Source organism: Podarcis pityusensis, assembly GCF_964106645.2.
Source record: "Podarcis pityusensis genome assembly, chromosome: 3".
Classification (NCBI taxonomy): domain Eukaryota; kingdom Metazoa; phylum Chordata; class Lepidosauria; order Squamata; family Lacertidae; genus Podarcis; species Podarcis pityusensis.
The window spans coordinates 111442083-111459243 of record NC_138026.1 but is presented as its reverse complement, the minus strand read 5'-3'; the positions used below and the strand labels follow the sequence as shown (position 1 = coordinate 111459243).

Sequence of the window (17161 nt, the reverse complement as noted above, 5' to 3'; positions counted from 1 at the left end):
AGAGGGGAGAGGAAGGTGGAACGAGGCAGGGTGGACAGTTAAAACGTTAATTTATCTCAAAGTCTCTTATCGTCGGACTTTGGAATCGGGTGGATCGGATTGGGTGTTAAAGGAGCCAGGAAAACACTACAACCACTCAACTCCACACGTCTATTTACCCCCAAGACAAAGATAGAACCAAGGCCTTGGCCATCTGTCGCCTTGCTGGTCTCGATGCCTGCTGTACTGTAACTGAGATGCCTAGTGGGGCCAGCTCTGACTGGGCAGATCCGTGATGTCTTCAGCAGCCATTTCATCACCCAAATCATTTACAACCGGAATCCTGAAACTTTAATCTTTGGCAACAGTGGCTCAGTCCCAGGCGGGACGGATAACATTGATTAAAGGAGTCGGGACTTGGAATTCTGTGCCGCAGAAAAGCCACTGGTATCAGCCCGCAGAGGAGTATAGGGATTGTGGTTATTAGCAAGTTACTAAAGCCCAGCACCGCTCAATGCTCTAGTAGTAGATTACAAACACTGCGCCATTTTTAAATTTTTTTCACATTGAGGACAAGCAAGGATTCGCCAAGGACACAGTAATTAAAAGACATTTTTTGCTGCTCCGGCCAGGATTCAGACAATTCAGAAGCAGCAGAATTATTACGCAGCAAGCTGTACATCTTCCACTTTTGCTACAACTGTTTGGGTTGATCCCTGGGAAAGGTGGCTGGTAGCATTGACTCCCATTCCAGTATGTTGGCCAAATACAGTGGTACCTCACAAGACGAATGCCTCGCAAGACAAAAAACTCGCTAGACGAAAGGGTTTTTTGTTTTTTGAGCTGCTTCGCAAGACGATTTTCCCTATGGGCTTGCTTCGCAAGACGGAAACGTCTTGCAAGTTTGTTTCCTTTTTCTTAACACCGTTAATACAGTTGCGACTTGACTTCGAGGAGCAACTCATAGAACGCGGTGTGGTAGCCTTTTTTGAGGTTTTTAAAGACTTTGGTGATTTTTGAAGCTTTTCCAAAACTTTCCCGACACCGTGCTTCGCAAGACGAAAAAAATCGCAAGACGACAAAACTCGCGGAACGAATTAATTTCGTCTTGCGAGGCACCACTGTACTAAAGGCCTCCAGTCATCCATGGGCTAAGGCCTTCTAGGTAGTGGCACCCAAGTTTGAAACTCCCTCCTTTGGGAGGCTCAATGCACCCGTTCCCTCCCAGCTTTCAGCCACAATCCTACTCCTAGTGAACTCAACTTCACTGGAAACAATGGGATTTACAGCTGGATAAATATGCATCAGATTCTGCTGTTTTTTAAGGCTGCGGTCCTATACTCCCTTATATGGAAATAGGAACTACTGGACTCTGTGGGGCTTGCTTCTGAGTAGACATTTACAGGATTGCACTGCAAGCTACCCAGAGCCTTTTTTTTTTTTTTTTAACAGCTCACCTCACCTCACCCCAATCCTTTGAACCAAGAACCAGTCCAGGCTCCAATGGTCAAGTTTTGCTGGCACAGTATCAACCCCCCTCTCCCCTTATGAAATAACTTAATATCCCAGGAGAGAACCCAAATCCTGAACTAAATTTAATGTGCGTAACTCCCCCCACCATGTTAACTCTTAGTTTTGTGTTTTTTATGGTTACTCTCACTTGGGGATGAGAGATGAGGAGAAAGTAGGCTTTGCTCAAAAACTAGGGGAAACTTCCTAGGATTAGTAAAAGAGAAATCAAATAATGGAACCAGAGTTTCCATAGAGACACTTGAATTCGCTTCCTTGGAGGTTTTGAATGAGTGGCCAAGAGACGTTAAATCAGAGGTCTCTAGGTATAGAGCAGGCTTTCCCAACCTGGTGCCCTCCAGATGTTTCGGACCATCGCCATGCTGACTAGGGCTGATGGGAGTCATAGTCCAAGTGATCTGGCAGGCACAATGGTTGGGAAAGGCTGGTAGAGAATCATAGAATCATAGAATCATAGAACTGTAGAGTTGGAAGGGACCCTGAGGATCATCTAGTCCAACCCCCTGCAATGCAGGAATATGCAGCTGGTTCATACAGGGATCGAACCTGCAACCTTGGTGTTATCAGCACCATGGTCTAACCAACTGAGCTATCCAGGCTGCATTAGAGCAGGGAATGTAAAAAGAGAGACTTGTGGGAGCCAGCAGGGCCTGGTGCCCCTTGGGACTGGCAGGGCAGAAAGTGGGGACACCAACAGAAGTTGGACCCAGAGCCCAGACAGGCAGAGCCAGAGCCAATGGGAGGCAAGAGCCAACTAATTCAACTTTTGTCCCCATCTTCCTCCCGGCTGAGTTTTACAAGTGCAGCACTGAGGCAGGAGAGGATGAAGGTGACATGCAGTTCAGGCCCCGTTGGCCTAGCTGCAAGTAGTAGGGCAATTGGTGGTGGAACAAGGAGGGCAGACCAAGGTTGGTGGGGCAGTGCCCGATTCACCAAAAAGGACCAGGCTCTGGGTGGACGCTCCTCCATTCAGATTCCACCAACTGGGAAAAATAAAGGAATTTTGTGGAATAGAATCAACTATATTTGCAAACCAGGCCATCAATATTACACCGTATTTTTCGCTCTATAAGACGCACTTTCCCCCTCCTAAAAAGTAAGGGGAAATGTGTGTGCATCTTATGGAGAGAGTGCAGCCTGCGCAGCTTTCGCTGAAGCCAGGAGAGCAAGAGGGATCGGTGCACACCGATCCCTCTTGCTCTCCTGGCTTCGGCGAAAGCAACGCGAAGCCTCTGCAGCCCAGCGGAAGCGCTCCTGCTGCGCTCAGGAGGCTCTGGGCGGCTATCCCTGAAGCCAGGAGAGCAAGAGGGATCGATCCCTCTTGCTCTCCTGGCTTTGCTTTGCTGGAGAGCCGCTGCGCAGCTTTCCCTCTCTGCGCAGCACCCCTTCAGCGAAGCGGGAGGAGAAATGGAAGGGGCTCCGTTTCTCCTCCCGCTTTGCTGGAGAGGCACTGAGCAGAGAGGGAGAGAACATTTTTTTTCTTGTTCTCCTCCTCTAAAACTAGGTGTGTCTTATGGCCGGGTGCGTCTTATAGAGCGAAAAACACGGTGCATTGTGGTAATGCCACCTTCCTAGCAGTACAGGTGGGTCAAGTCTGAGGGAAACCTGAGAGCCAGACACACAGCCTCTGTATTCTTGCCTGTTTCTGGCAACTTCCGTGGCTGCTCATCCGACTCCTGGGTTGCCCAGGGCTTGCTTGCCTGTACTGGCAGAGACTAGGGAAAGAAGCATAGGGAAGGCACTTGTGCTCATGCAAGCAAAGACTGCTGCGGATCTGGCTTTAGCTCGCTGCAGCACGGCCATCTTGTTAAGATTATGAACAAAGCTGTTGGGTTGCTTTTCAGTATTTTTGCAGCCTGCTTTCAGAAACGGTTTCCGCAATGAACAGAATAACAACAACAACAACAACAACAACAATAACAAGCATGTATGCAAATGATGCATGGTGACACACGGGGGGAAATAATAAGAGCTAAACAAAACTTTAATGGAAACATGCTTTGAGCATGCAGACAAAACACCATGGGTGACAATGGTTAACAACAACAACAACAACAACAACAGATAAACACAAGCATGTTATGAATACACGTTGTCATCATTGGAAGGTTAACTGCAAGTCAGCTGAGTTTGTTAGCTGATTCTTGAGGTATTTAAATCCTGATGCAACACAGCAGCGGGGGACGCAACATGGAATACATCCCCGCTCCCCCAGAGTTTGCTTTTCAAAGTGCATGAATCAAGATCTACATTCAGTCGTCCACCTCCTTGAGCCTCTGTACTATGAGATGAGGAATCAAGGGATCTGCGCAAGGAAATGACAACCCACGCGTTGTTCTGTGAAATGCCACAATTTTTCGGAACCAAAAAAATGTAGGCAGCTATTAACAGAGAGGACTGCAGTGTCCTTCGCTGCCTGAGATTCAGGTTTGAGGTATCTTTCCCTCCAGTTTTCCCCTGAATGCTAGAGCTCTATGTTGCCATTATATGAGGAAACTGAGCATCCCTTAGGCATTTTTGGCTACAGGATAGAACAGGTTTGGAACAGTCCCTTTGCCTGGCCAAGGGTCAAAAAGGCATCTCTGGTTCCTGCAGGGTTTAATGCACTTTGAGGGGCAGCAACCTAGAACTGGTGTAAAGGAAGCACCAAAACATGTCAACACATTGATATAAGGAAATCTAAAGAGCATGAATTAAGAAGTTATACGGTGATATCCTGATGAGAGGGGGAGGAAGAGAGAGAGAGAGACATGTATGATAATGAAGAAAGACATGGTTGCATGGAAGAATAAAATCCTAGCCTTCTCACTCCTCACAAATGTTGCCAGGTACACTTTGAGAAACTAAACTGATAACCGGTACACCTTAATGTAGACTTGGAGGTTCAGCAAAGGGAAACTAGATTTATCAAGTGTGGTTTGCTAATTATAAAGGTTAATAACTAACTAACCCTTATACCGGTGGTAAAGATTGCAGCAGAAATTCTTCATGGGAGGAAATCAAGGCCGCATTGGAAAATGGCAAAACTACAAATAAATTTGGAGACATCTAACAAATGCCAATTATTCTTTACCTTTACCAGCTGAGGCAACCGCCCATCGACTATGCTACAATCCAAGTTTATGTAAACAAAAAATCTTAATGCCACTTTTGTGTAAAATTACTGAATCTGAAGTTGCAACCCCAGAACGTACGTTTAGCAATCTTTATCGCTACCCACAATCAAGTAAGGTTAAAGAGAATTTCCCACCCTCCTTTGAAAGTGTGGAATTTCTCTACCCTTTCAATGTGTCTTTTCATGTGGATTGATGGTCCTAATTCAGAGGTGAAGATTGCCAGATGAACCCTGGGTTTCACTGAGGACTTCAAACACCTCACCTTCCTCCTCCTACAGTAGCAGCAGATAGACTCACAGTAGATACCAATTCAACTGTCATTAATTCTCTCTAAATAAGCCAAGCAAGTCTCTGCTACAGCCTTTGCTACTGCCTTAGCCCCCTCACGGAACTACATTCCCCAGAATTCCTTGAAGAGAAGACAGTTGCCACCCTACCACTACCCAAAAATCTGTAATTTGATACTATGGTCACCATCCTCTGTTCTCCACCTTCACACAGAATGGAAGTGTCTAGAGCAGGTGTAGTCACTGTGCTGCCCTCTAGAAATTGATGGGCTCAAACATGAGCCCCTGCCATAATCAGGGATGATGGGAGCTGTTGATCAACAACATCTGGCTAAGCGTGGGCTAGAGGGTTGACGTTTAGATCTATGGAGCCCAAATTAAGATTCCCATTCAACCGAGAAGGTAACTGAGTAGTACCTCTCAGCCTAATCTACCTCAAGGCTGAGTTCCTTGTGTGGGATACAAATGTAATAAAACTGTTAACGTGTAATAGCAGATTCACGCTTGTTAAGGGTTCCTTTCCTCTTCCCTAACCTGCACTTCTCCTTTCGTAGGGGGGGAAATGAGAGCAGGGGAGTGTGAACCTTTGGCTCTCTAAGGTGCTGTTAAGACTCAGCTCCCATCATCAACCTTATCTAGCACAGCCAGTGGTCAGAGCGATGGGACGCAGAGTCTAGCAAGATCTGCAGAAGACACAGGTTTCTCCACCCCTGGTTTGAGAGTCAGTGAGCAGAGGTTTCAGATATGGGCTATGCATCAGCCTTAAAGGTATAAGCCCCTCAACCTAGTGCAACCTTAAAGGGCTGTTGGGTGGATTAAAAGGGGAGGAAGGGAAAGAGAATCATGTATGCCACTTTGGAGTAAAGGTGGGATAGAAATCTAATAATTAAACAAACAAAGAGGATGCACCTTCTGTTTCCCTTCACTATTAATACGTTTTCCTACTCTTCCCCCCTTTCCCCCTTACACTTCTAGGAATGTGAAGGGCTGAAGTCATGGAAAAAGCCAAGGTCTCTGCAGCCTAGTAGGGTGTGGGGAGAATCTTAGACCCAGCAGCGCCAAGTGTCGGTCGGTGCCTGGCTGGAATGTGTCCTCGAACTCTGGCAATGCCTTTTGCTTCCCTGGGTGGAGGACAGAGAGGGGTGTATGTGTGTGAGAGAGAATGTAGAAACTAGCCTACTGTGCAGAGGTAAAATGTTCACTCATTGCCCCACCCACTTTAGCCTCTGGCTCCTCCCACCGCTGGCAAGTGCCTCTGCCCCCGCCCGGAAGGGAATGTTGCTCTGGGCTGAAAAGCGTCCCCCACCCCTGCCGTAGGATGAAAAACAAGCTGGGCATCAAAGCACTGAGCTCCCCAGGTAGAATGTTGAGGGCCAGCGCATGGGAAATGCAAGCATCCTCTTTATCTGTGCGTGACAGGTGAGCATATGAAAATGAAGGTGCTTCCTTTCCTGATATATGTACATGTGCCTTGTGGAGGCAATGCTAGGAGGGATGGGGAAGGCAGATGTTCAAGGTTCCTCTTCCCCCCAGGGCTTAACTTAACTTGGAAAAGGGGGAAACTGGGAACAAACAGTCCCAGCAACAGGAACAAGGGATGCTCACACTATTAAAACTCCAGTTTTAATGGCCCTTTGGCATTTATTTTATTTTACTGCAGATTGCACTCCTAAACATGCTTCCTTGGAAATTAAATCCCACAGAGCGCAATAAGGTTTGCTCCCTAGTAACTGTGTTCAGGAGGGCAGCCTGAAAGATGCTGTGAAGAAGACACAGCACATGAGGTGAAGAGGGACGTCCTGTGTTCAGCCTCACATGATCTGCATGGATTTCTCTCTCTCTCTCCCCCCTCCAAACCCCCCTCCAGGAACACTTTAAAAGGACTAAGAGAGTCCCATGGTTTTCAATGGGGTTTATGCACCAAATAACCAACTCACTGGCTAGGGAAGAGGAACACTGGAACAGGTTGCCGAGACAGTAAGATCACACTGACTACGAATTTTGTAGCGTCCTTCCATTTAAGCTTTATTGGCGGTTGCTGGGTTCACACTGCTTGGAATGTTCAACAACTTACTAACTTCTAGGTCAGGGGTGGAGAACCTCAAGCCCAAGAGCCAAAATGTGGCCTTCCAGGGCTTTCTAACCGGCCCTCAGCACTCTTCCTAGCCATGTCCCCTCACTGGCCCTGTAATGCTGTTGCCTGGCTGGAGTTTGGCCTTGAATTGTGATAATGCCTCTTTGGATAGAGGACAGAGAACTGTGGATGCATGTTGATAAATGTCTGACTTTTGCACGACCAGGCTGCAGCCAGCACACTGTACTAACAGCTGTATCTGTTACTCCACCCACTTCTCCCTCTGGTCTTGCCTGCTGTTCACCTCTCGGACTGCTTACCATGGGCATGCGGCCCTCATAAGTTTGTGCAGAGCGTAGTGTGGCCCCTGGGATGAAAAAGGTTCCCCACGCCTGCTCTTTTGGTGCAGATGGTTCTCCCTGACCCTGAATTCCACACCCCCAGTTTACATATCCACATCTGCCGACTGCTTTCTGTCTGTAGGACTGGATCGTGCGCCTGAAGGCATTTGCCGATATCACAGCTGGCTTCCTGGCTCAAAACCGTTAGTACAGCTAGGGACATCGTACCTGTCGGTCTCTATTTCTCGTCTTCCGCAACGATGAGATCTCATTACATCTCAATTACTCACACAAACGGGGCGGCTTTAGCGGCAGAAATCTCAAAAGCTATTAACAAAACGAAAAACTCACAACAAAAGATCATTGAGACAGTCGCAGTGCAACCGGGGTGGGGTGGGGGGAGCCTTGAAGGCGTTCAAAGGATTTAGAGTTGAGGAAATAGAGGGTGCCTACATGGGCACTGGAGCGAGTGGCTGGGTGTGATGGCAACTCAACTGAACACAAGCTGAATGCGGCGGGGTGTGTGGTTGCAGTGGGAGAGAAGCAGTAAAGGGAATTTGGAGGGCCGGCAAACCAGGGAGGAACAGGGGAGAAAAAGCAGCCCGTGGCCTTCTGCAAACCGCTCTGCGTCTTTCAATGTCCAGAACGAGGCCGGTCACTAGCCGTCCATCTGCCACTAAAGTTTTTGTAGTTTTGGTAGGTTTGGGAGCGGTAACTAACCCGAGGAGATTCCTGGTCTGGTGGCAAACCATTCTGGGATACCTGCTCTCCTTTTGTGCCGTCCCTGTTGGGAAAGAGAGAGAGAGAGAGAGAGAGAAAGTGAGGAAGAGATTGCAAAGTAGCAGCGCAGGAGCAACACTGTAGACCAGGCCATTTGCCATGGGCATCCAGGAACATTGAAGAAAACCCTGGTGAGCTGCCTGGCCTCTGTGACACATTCTGGGGGCGCACACTTCTTTCCTGTGAGGTTGCCTTGGCAGCCATGTGGGATTTCACTGCCCACTTTTGCCTCTGGCCCTTGGAAGATTGCCCCAAAGGAAATCCAGGCCTTGGGCAGATATAAAAGGCTTCCGATAACTTCTATGGACTACCCAATGCTGCTGCTTACCAGTGCCGGATTTACGTATACGCTAAACAAGCTATAGCTTAGGGCCGCACTCTCTTGGGACCCTAAAAAAATTTAAAGGAAAAAAAACACCTGGGTGTACATTTCCAAAACATAAGATAAACGCAAATAAAATAAAACCTACACACAGCAACAGTGTTTTGTGTTGCGTAGGCTCCTATGATGTAAGTCATGGGCCCCGCCTGCTAGCCTGCTCACTAAAATATCACTCACTGGTTTGCTCATTTCTATATACACGGTGCTTACATTCTGAATGTGCAAATGGCTTTAGATACCTATTAGGTCAGTAAATTACCATATAGCATATATTCAACACAAAAAACAGCGGCAATTTGTTGTTGACAGAGGAGGACAGCTGGATATGTAAAGGGCCCCATTACCTTCAGTAGCTTAGGGCCTCATCAAACCTAAATCCGGCCCTGCTGCTTACCATTGCTGAGACTCCTCTCCGGTCTTGGGGCTTGGCTCCGGAGAAGGAGGCTGCCTCTTCCTCTCTTCCTCTTCTTGCTGTCGACGTACTTCCAACAATTCCAACTGGGGAGCAGAGAAGAAACAGTGAAACTTTAGGGTCCCTCCATTCTCAGAAACGTCGGCCATCTTAGATCCTTGTTAGCTCCCTCAAAATGCCACTCTTGCAAGAACCTGATTAGCTGTTGGATTGGATTGGCTCAGGGGAAAAAAGGTGAATTATTCCCCCCGCCCGCAGAAAACAGGAAATCATTCCGTTTATTTCTACCAGAATCTAAATTTAGCTCTGTAACGTATTAGCTCTGTGACTCCCAGCAACTGGAGCTAGAACAAAGCCATCGTGTGTGTGCACATGCGTCCCTGAAATGGCTCCTGCGACTCACCGTAGTAAGTCTTTCAAGCGCCGAAAATCTCTCGTCCCAAGTTGCGGCGGACTTTTCGAACGCTTCGTGCCTCTTGATGAGCTTCTCTACTTCGTCCACGCTTTGCCCGATCTCGCGGCTCGACAGGTACGGCTCCTGCCCCAGCAGCCAGGCCTCGGCGACGCTGGCGTCCCTCGAAAACTGGTGCACTTCCAAAACTAAGCCAAAGGCAGAAACGTCGGGTGCTCAGGGCCGGCAAGCACTGTGCAATGATAGGCCTAGCCTCTTAAGGCAGGCACTTTCTTAAAGACATGGCACCTTTCTCCTAGCTCTTGGGGCTCCTGTTTCATCAGGTTGGTACTAAACCAATCCTTTGGGAATGTCCTAAAGTGTCACCAATATATTTTCACCCAGGGGCATCCCCATGGTGGACAAAGGAAGCCAGAAATCATCATCAATGATCTGTCCTTCTCCCTAAGGTCCCATGTTGCGTTGAATGGACACTCCATGTATCTAGACCAGGGGTGGAGAACCTATAGCTCTCCATTTGTTGTTGGGTACCCATCACCCTTGACCAGTGGGCAGTCTGGCTGGGGCTGATGGGAGCTGGAATTCATCACCATACGGAGGGCCCTGGCTTTCAACTTTTCCCTACTCCTCCAACACTTAAGTCAGCACTCCATGGCTACTGAGCATGCCCACACCCCACACTGGCTGTTTTGGGTTCTTTCCTCTTGGGTGTATCTCTGCAAGCCTTTGGGTTCCCTTAACCCTACTGATACGCCCTTTTGTTTCAGTCTCCCATTCTGTACTATTGTTGTTGTTGTTTATTAATTTATATACTGCTTAATTGCAAAGGTGGCTTTTAAGTGGCTGTCTTTGTGCTTGCCATATGTCTTCTGTGTTCACATCGCCAGCTTTGCAACAACGGCAAATGCATACACTCCTGGCCATGTATTAAAAAAATGCCAACAACACTCAGGAAAGACTGCCGCCTTAAAAAAACTACGCGGGATCTCATTGCTCTAATAAGACAGACAAAGGAGGGGGGGGTCTTACTCAGTCTCAGCCACTCCCATCTGTCTTCCCATTTGTCAATCATTTCTTTTCTCTTCTCTGTGAGCTGCAATAGCTTTTCCTTGATCTGGAAGGAATAAAAGAATGGAATATTAGCATTGTACTACAGGCTTCTTCTTCTTCTTCTGTCTTATATTGACTTTAACAGAGCTGCATCCGGCATCTGGGATCGTGTTAGGAAAAGCAGGCTCTGTGTTTCACACCCAGACTTAAGCAAGAAGTCACCGGGGGACAGTGTCCATTGGGTCTGGCGGGGGGGGGGGCTTGCTGGGAGGGTGGGGGAAAACAACATGAACCCTGGTCTGGGATGATGCGACAATAGACTCTGGTTTGTTTTGTCCGTGGAGGAGAAGGAGGGGAGGAGAACTATGAGAACGCTTCAGTAGCGTGTATGAGCAGAGCTGGCGTGTAAATTGATTAGATTAGATAGCATGGGACAGAGCGATAGAGATAGAACAATAGGATTAATTAGATAGAATAAAATAGTATAGGTATGACATATTAGATAGGACAGGACACAATAGATTAGCTAGGATAGAGTAATAAAAAGGGATCGATTATATTAGGAAGTCAGGATACAGATTAGATTGATGGGATAGGATAAATTAGATCAATAAAATAGGATACATTAGATCGCCAGGACAGATAGAGTCCATTAAGTAGGGTCAACAGAAGGGAATGCAAAGCACTTTGGTGAAGTCAAGATACATAACAAAACCTAGATTCAATTAATATAGATGGTCCTTAGGTCTGAAACGGTGATCCTTATATGTTGTTTTCTCAACCACCACTCCTGCATAGTTGCAGAGAGCAAGCACACTGTACCTCTTCTGACGCATAGTGTTTCCTCGCCAGCAACGATTTGCCCAGCTCAATGCAAGTTGTAAAGCTGTCATTACGGGCATCTATTTCTGCTTTGATTCCCTGGTGATTGTTCATCAGCAGTTCTACGGAGGAAACATCCCTGAAACGAAATGGTGGTTCAGAAAGTCACACGCTCGGTTTATTAAATGCTTTTGCAGCCCACCGCCAACAGAAACTGAAGCCTAGTTCTCATGGAGGCAGTAAGCCTGTGATCCTCAGGTGTGCAACCTCCACCTGTAGGTGGGGCTCATAACCATTTTACAGACAGGAAGACTGAGGTGGAGAGTTAGCAGCCAAGTGTGTTGCTGGCTGAGAACGGATCTGAACTGAAGCCTCCTGAGTCCAGTTCAATCCCAACATTATGCTTCAAGAATGCTAGGTAGGCCTCACCAGCAACAGCCACACGGACACAGCTAGAGGCCTAGCGCTAAACATTTGGCTTGTTGTTCCACATTACCAGTGCCGGATTTACACATAAGCTAAACAAGCTATATCTTAGGGCCCAACTCTCTTGGGGGCCCACAAAAAAATTAAAGGAAAAAAACACCTGGATGTACATTTTCAAAATGTAAGATAAAAAACAAATAAAACAAAACCTACATACAGTAACAGTGTTTTGTGTTGTGTAACCTTCCTATGATGTAAGTAATGGGCCCCGCCTGCTAACCTGCTCCCTAAAATATCACTGGTTTGCTCATTTCTATATATAGGGTGCCTACATTCTGAATGTGCAAATGGCTTTAGATACCTATTAGGTCAGTAAATTACCATATAGCATATATTCAACACACAAAAACAGCGGCAATTTGTTGTTGACAAAGGACAGCTGGAAATATAAAGGGCCCCATTACCTTCAGTAGCTTAGGGCCTCATCAAACCTAAATCCGGCCCTGCACATTACCTAGGCTTCTCTTGGGCTTCGATCTGGCGAATGACATCCTCCATCCAAAGCATGAGATCTCGGACCATGCTGAAGAAGCGGAATTTGTCCCCGGTGTCTACCAGCCTGACCCTGCGTCCCTCGCAGGCATCAAGCAAGGTCTTCCACGCTTCCAGAACCTCATTTTCACGCCTTTGGATATCGTCGGCCTTGTCTCCAGCATAAGCAGACTGGAGGCGGGCGGCATCTTCTTGCAGTTGCCTTACCTGGCGAGGGAAGAAAGAGAAAGCCCATCAGCCAACGCGATTGTTGGAAGGCCTGCTATGGAATTATAGCCAGGGCTGCAACTAGGCTGCAAAACCTGGGAGATGAGCAATGTTGCAGAATGTAACAGAATTCAGCTTCCTGACCACCTTGGCTTTTTATTTCAAAACAAGAACCAACCACCAAGTTCCTAGCCCTTATGACTGCGAAGATAAGTGTCAGGGAACTGCCATCAGCTCAGAGGCGAGAGGTGGGAGGGCAGTTGGGTTACAGGGAGCCTCCAAAGATTGTGCGAAGCAGCACTTCCTCCGCGGAGGAGGGAAGCCACGCCTCCAGTGGGGAAGGGGCGCAGGGCTCGGAGGATGCAAGGGAGAGCCACAGCACTGAGCATGGACAAAGCGGGGGGGGGGGAGGAGGCAGGTCCCCCTCTGCCCACCCCCTCTCTGCGCAGTCGGTTTACGCGCAGAGAGGGGAGGCGTAGGATGGGGGTCAAAAGACTACTCTGCTGGGGAAAGTTTAAGGACCGCCCACTCCCGGATTCTGCTAGTGACTGAGTAAGACATCCTGCACTGTGAATGTTTTTGCACCGATAATAAAGCCTTTGAAAAGACCAGTGGGGGTCTTGCCTGTCCACTCTCGAGCAACCACGCCGGCAGACATAACAATAAGCTTTAAGACATATGGGCAACCAAGACCAGCCCAAGTCATTTTACTGCCTGAGGCAAAGGACAAGATGGCACTCGCCTGATTCCACATACGGAAGCCAATCAGATTGACTGATGAATCTTACTTGAACATGGGGACAGAGGGCAACAGACCAGCTTAGGTGGCACAGGGATGGCTGTGTGGCACACAAACACAGCTGTGCCCTCCGACACTTTACCACCACTACCCAACCCCCAGCATTTGCCACCTGAGGCACTGTCTCATTCTGCCCAACAGCAGGGGCGGCCGAGTTCCACAAGGGCAGCATTGAGTCTATGGAGGAGGAAGCTTGCTATGTGCTACCCCCTTAGCTAATTGTAAGGTGGCAGGTAGGGAGGAGTAGCTAAAAGTAGATCGAGGTTGGTGGGCAGCCATGGAGGACCACCCTAGAAGACCAGAAAACAAAGGAGAGCTGCTGGCAGCCCATATCAATGCACAATCTTCTTTCTTGACCACCTGAAACCATGTAGATCCCTGCATTAAGGGGCCTGTGCTAAGAAATACTGTCTCAGCATGCACACCTGTGTCCCTAAGGCCTGAATGTCGTGTTCGAACGTTGTATGCATCCTCTGCAAGGTTTCCACCGTGTTCTGGTCCCTCCCAAGCTCCTCAGGCAGCTTCTTGTGTTTGTCTTGTATCCGCCCAAAGATCTCCTTGGCATCGTGGTAAAATTTGTGCAGTTCATAAGAGGCGGCGAGGATCTGTGTTCTTGTGTCGATGAGTTCCAGGAGGTCAGCCCAGGCCTCGTTGAGACCATCCTTCCACTCGGCGATGGTGGCGGCATCAGAATGTCCGGAGTTGATGAGCTCATCGGCCATGTGGTTGACGGTGTCCACACGCTCCTGCCCAATGTTGCCGGTGTCCCGGGCAAATTCGCGGAATCGCTCTTGCAACATCTGGAAAGAGAGAGGCCGTTAAGGAAACGGGTTCCAAATCAAGTGGAAGGCCACTTTCCAGCTTGCTTGGGTAACAATACATTACAGCATCAGTGATGTTCGAAAAGAGACTGACATCAGCAACACGAGACTGTACCAGAAACAGGAGTCAGATATGTGGAATATATGGATGTTAGTAGTAGTAGTAGTAATAATAATAATAATAATAATAATAATAATAATAAATTTTATTTATACCCTGCCCTCCCCAGCCAAGACCGGGCTGAGGGCGGCTAACACCAAATATAAAAACAATTGATTGAAATACAGCTTTAAAAACAAGATTAAAATACATTAAAACATTAAAATGTAGCCTCATTTCAGTGGAAACTCAATCAAAAAAAATTTGGGGATAAAAACGTCAAGTCTTGACCAAGGCTAACTATCCAGACTGGTCCTACATGGGCCAGAAAAAAGCCAGGGAAGTCCCCAAATAGGAGTTCCAACACAGAAGGAGAAAGGAAAAAAGAAAGAGGGGGAGGGAATCAAATTAATTCCAAGCCAAAGGCCAGGTGGAACAACTCTGTCTTACAGGCCCTGCAGAAAGAAATCGGATCCTGCAGGGCCCTGGTCTCATGAGACAGAGCGTTCCACCAGGCCGGAGCCAATGTTGAGAAGGCCCTGGCTCTGGTTGAGGCTAATCTGACTTCCTTAGGGCCCGGGACCTCTAGGGTGTTGCTATTTATGGACCTTAAGGTCCTCCGTGGGGTCCTGTAGGTACGAGGGTCCTAGGCCATGTATCTATACATATGTATGTGCATGCGTCTATGTGAATGATGTACACCTGTTTACCTGAATGAGCATCTCCACCCCCATTGTCCAGCCCAGACATTGAGGTCCAGCTCTGAGGACCATCTGGCAGTTCCTTCACTGTGAGAAGTTAAGTTTCAGGGAGCCTGGCAAAAGGCGTTCTTGGTAGTTGCACCTGTCCTGTGGAATGCCCCTCCATCAGATGTCAAAGAGCTAAACAATTATATGACTTTTCATAGACATCTGAAGGCAGCCCTGTATCGGAAAGCTTTCAATATCTAATGTTTTGTTGTGTTCCTTTATATTCTGTTGGAAGCTGGCCAGAGTGGCTGGAGCAACCCAGTCAGATGGGCAGGGTACAAGTAATAAACTGTTATTATCGAGACTATTCCCATTGCCTGTATTAATTGTCAGATTGCGACACTTTGTACAATTTAACAGCAAGGGTCAAAGATCATTGCTTCTTGCACCACAAAAGACCTTTTTTTTTGCTCCCCGTACAAGCGCTGGGTAAAATGACCTAGCTCCAAGGAGCTGAAAGTGGTGTGCGTGGTCCCTGCCACCATTTTGTCCTGATAACAACTTTCCGTGGTAGGTTAGGTTGAGTATCAGTGAGTGGCCAAAGATCAGTTGTGGACCTTCATGGCTAAATGAGGATTTGAACCCTGATCTCCCAGAACACTCTAACCACTACACCACACCAATTCTCATTCGTGTGTGTGTGTGTGTGTGTGTGGTTTCCATTTCTTGTACTGTGGCCAACTGGCCTTTCCAATTATGGATGTTACCTGTAGACTGCCTTGCATACTAACGAAATACAGGGAAAAACCTGCAAATTGTGGAAAGCTGAAAAAATGGGAAGAGTCGTCTGATCATCTTACTGTCACATGTTCGTAATCCTGTCCCAGCTCGTGGGATCCGGCCACCACTTCCCTTTCGGCAATCCACTGCTCCAAGTCATCCACTTCGCGGTTCAACTGGAACAGCCGATGTCTCTCATCGAGCTTGCCTCTCCTTTCTTCAGCTAGGTCTTTCAGGCCTGCGTACAGCTTGTCCACTTTGGACTGCCGCATGCTAATGCGCTCACTGAGGGGAAGACAAGGGAATGTATGAGAAGAGAGTCAAATCCATCCACTTAAAATTTTTTTTAAACATACTATTTTATTTGGAGGCACAGTTCCTCTTTCTACTACAAAAGCGCCGTGGACGCTAGGGACAAAATTAGGGTTGCCATGTTTCAAACAGTGAAAATCTGGACAGAAAACTTATTCAGCTTTTTATTTTTTCTTTCCCTGCCCAAAGTTGTTGAGCTTCTTTGGCAAATTCACAAAAAAAGGAGGAGGTTTTCGAGCGATTTTTGAGGGAAATCACCAATACGGGTTTCCATATGTCCGGATTTTCCTGGACATTCAAGCGCCTTCCGCTCAGACACTACTTCCGACGGCAGTATTCTGGTTACGTCCAGGAAATTCCAGATGTATGGCAACCTGACACAAAATGGCCACTGCTAGGATGTGGCATAATACAAAATGGCTGCCACACTGTAAAGAATAGAAAATGGTACAGGCATGGCACCCCAGCCATTGCCATACACAGACAGAAGCTCTTTGCCCCTCTCATCTGCTCAGAATGGATGGGAGGGTGAATGTACAATTTGGGCAACAAGTGAAATGTACAAGGAAGGAAAAGCTGAGCCAGTGCAAACAGGAACTTAGCAGGAAGAATGGAGAGTCTCTCATGCCCTGTGGATATTTTGAGGGGATATTTGAGGGGCCGACCTTTCATAGGTGCCGTTGGTGGTACTGGCAGGTACCTTGGAGGGTCACACTGGTGACTCCAGGGAGATGCAATCTGTGTCTGTCTAACTGCTGAATGACTAAATTTATTGTTTATTTGCTTTAGATATAAATGGGATCACTCATTTGGCTCACTGATTTCAGGTACATGATCCTAAGCAAGTGCTGGTTACATGTGTTGCCAGCACAGATATATGGTGAAATTGCTTACAAATTGAATTTTTCTTATTTTAGTGGTGTGTTTACTTACCAGTTAAAAAAACAGAGTTTTCTCATGCAGGCACATTTAAGCTATATTCTCAAAGAAGCATGCAACCTGTATTTCTTAATTCCTAGAGTCTTAACCCTTTCTGCTTTTCAGTGGTTTTACTAAAAGACAGGTGGATTGGGGGGTGGGGTTTACTAAAAACATTTCGCTTTATTATTATTTTTACGTTGTAACAGTAACAGAAGAGCATGAGCCGCGTTGTTAGGCTTTTTCTGTTTGTCAAATTGTTTGGGATGATTTGGATTTTTAGTGGCATGGTTATAATAGGTATTTTTCTGCATGTGCTCACACATTTCACAGCCTGTTGATTCCCCCAAAGCCAAACAGACATCTAGAATT

The 17161-nt window shown here is 47.3% G+C and overlaps 1 protein-coding gene across 3 annotated transcripts in view; it reads right to left on the bottom strand.

The window, feature by feature from the left end:
* Window positions 1-17161, bottom strand: part of SPTBN1 (spectrin beta, non-erythrocytic 1) — a 225325-nt gene that overhangs the window by 11994 nt on the left and 196170 nt on the right. For 2 of the 3 annotated variants that reach the window (XM_081000776.1, XM_081000777.1), the window contains 8 exons: window positions 15640-15844; window positions 13595-13969; window positions 12126-12370; window positions 11186-11324; window positions 10343-10427; window positions 9305-9501; window positions 8884-8987; window positions 8048-8111 (listed from right to left, as the gene is read on the bottom strand). In XM_081000776.1, the coding sequence (XP_080856902.1) occupies window positions 8048-8111; window positions 8884-8987; window positions 9305-9501; window positions 10343-10427; window positions 11186-11324; window positions 12126-12370; window positions 13595-13969; window positions 15640-15844 (1414 nt within the window). The remainder of the gene's footprint in view (window positions 1-8047; window positions 8112-8883; window positions 8988-9304; window positions 9502-10342; window positions 10428-11185; window positions 11325-12125; window positions 12371-13594; window positions 13970-15639; window positions 15845-17161) is intronic. The other variant, XM_081000778.1, reaches the window with a different exon arrangement.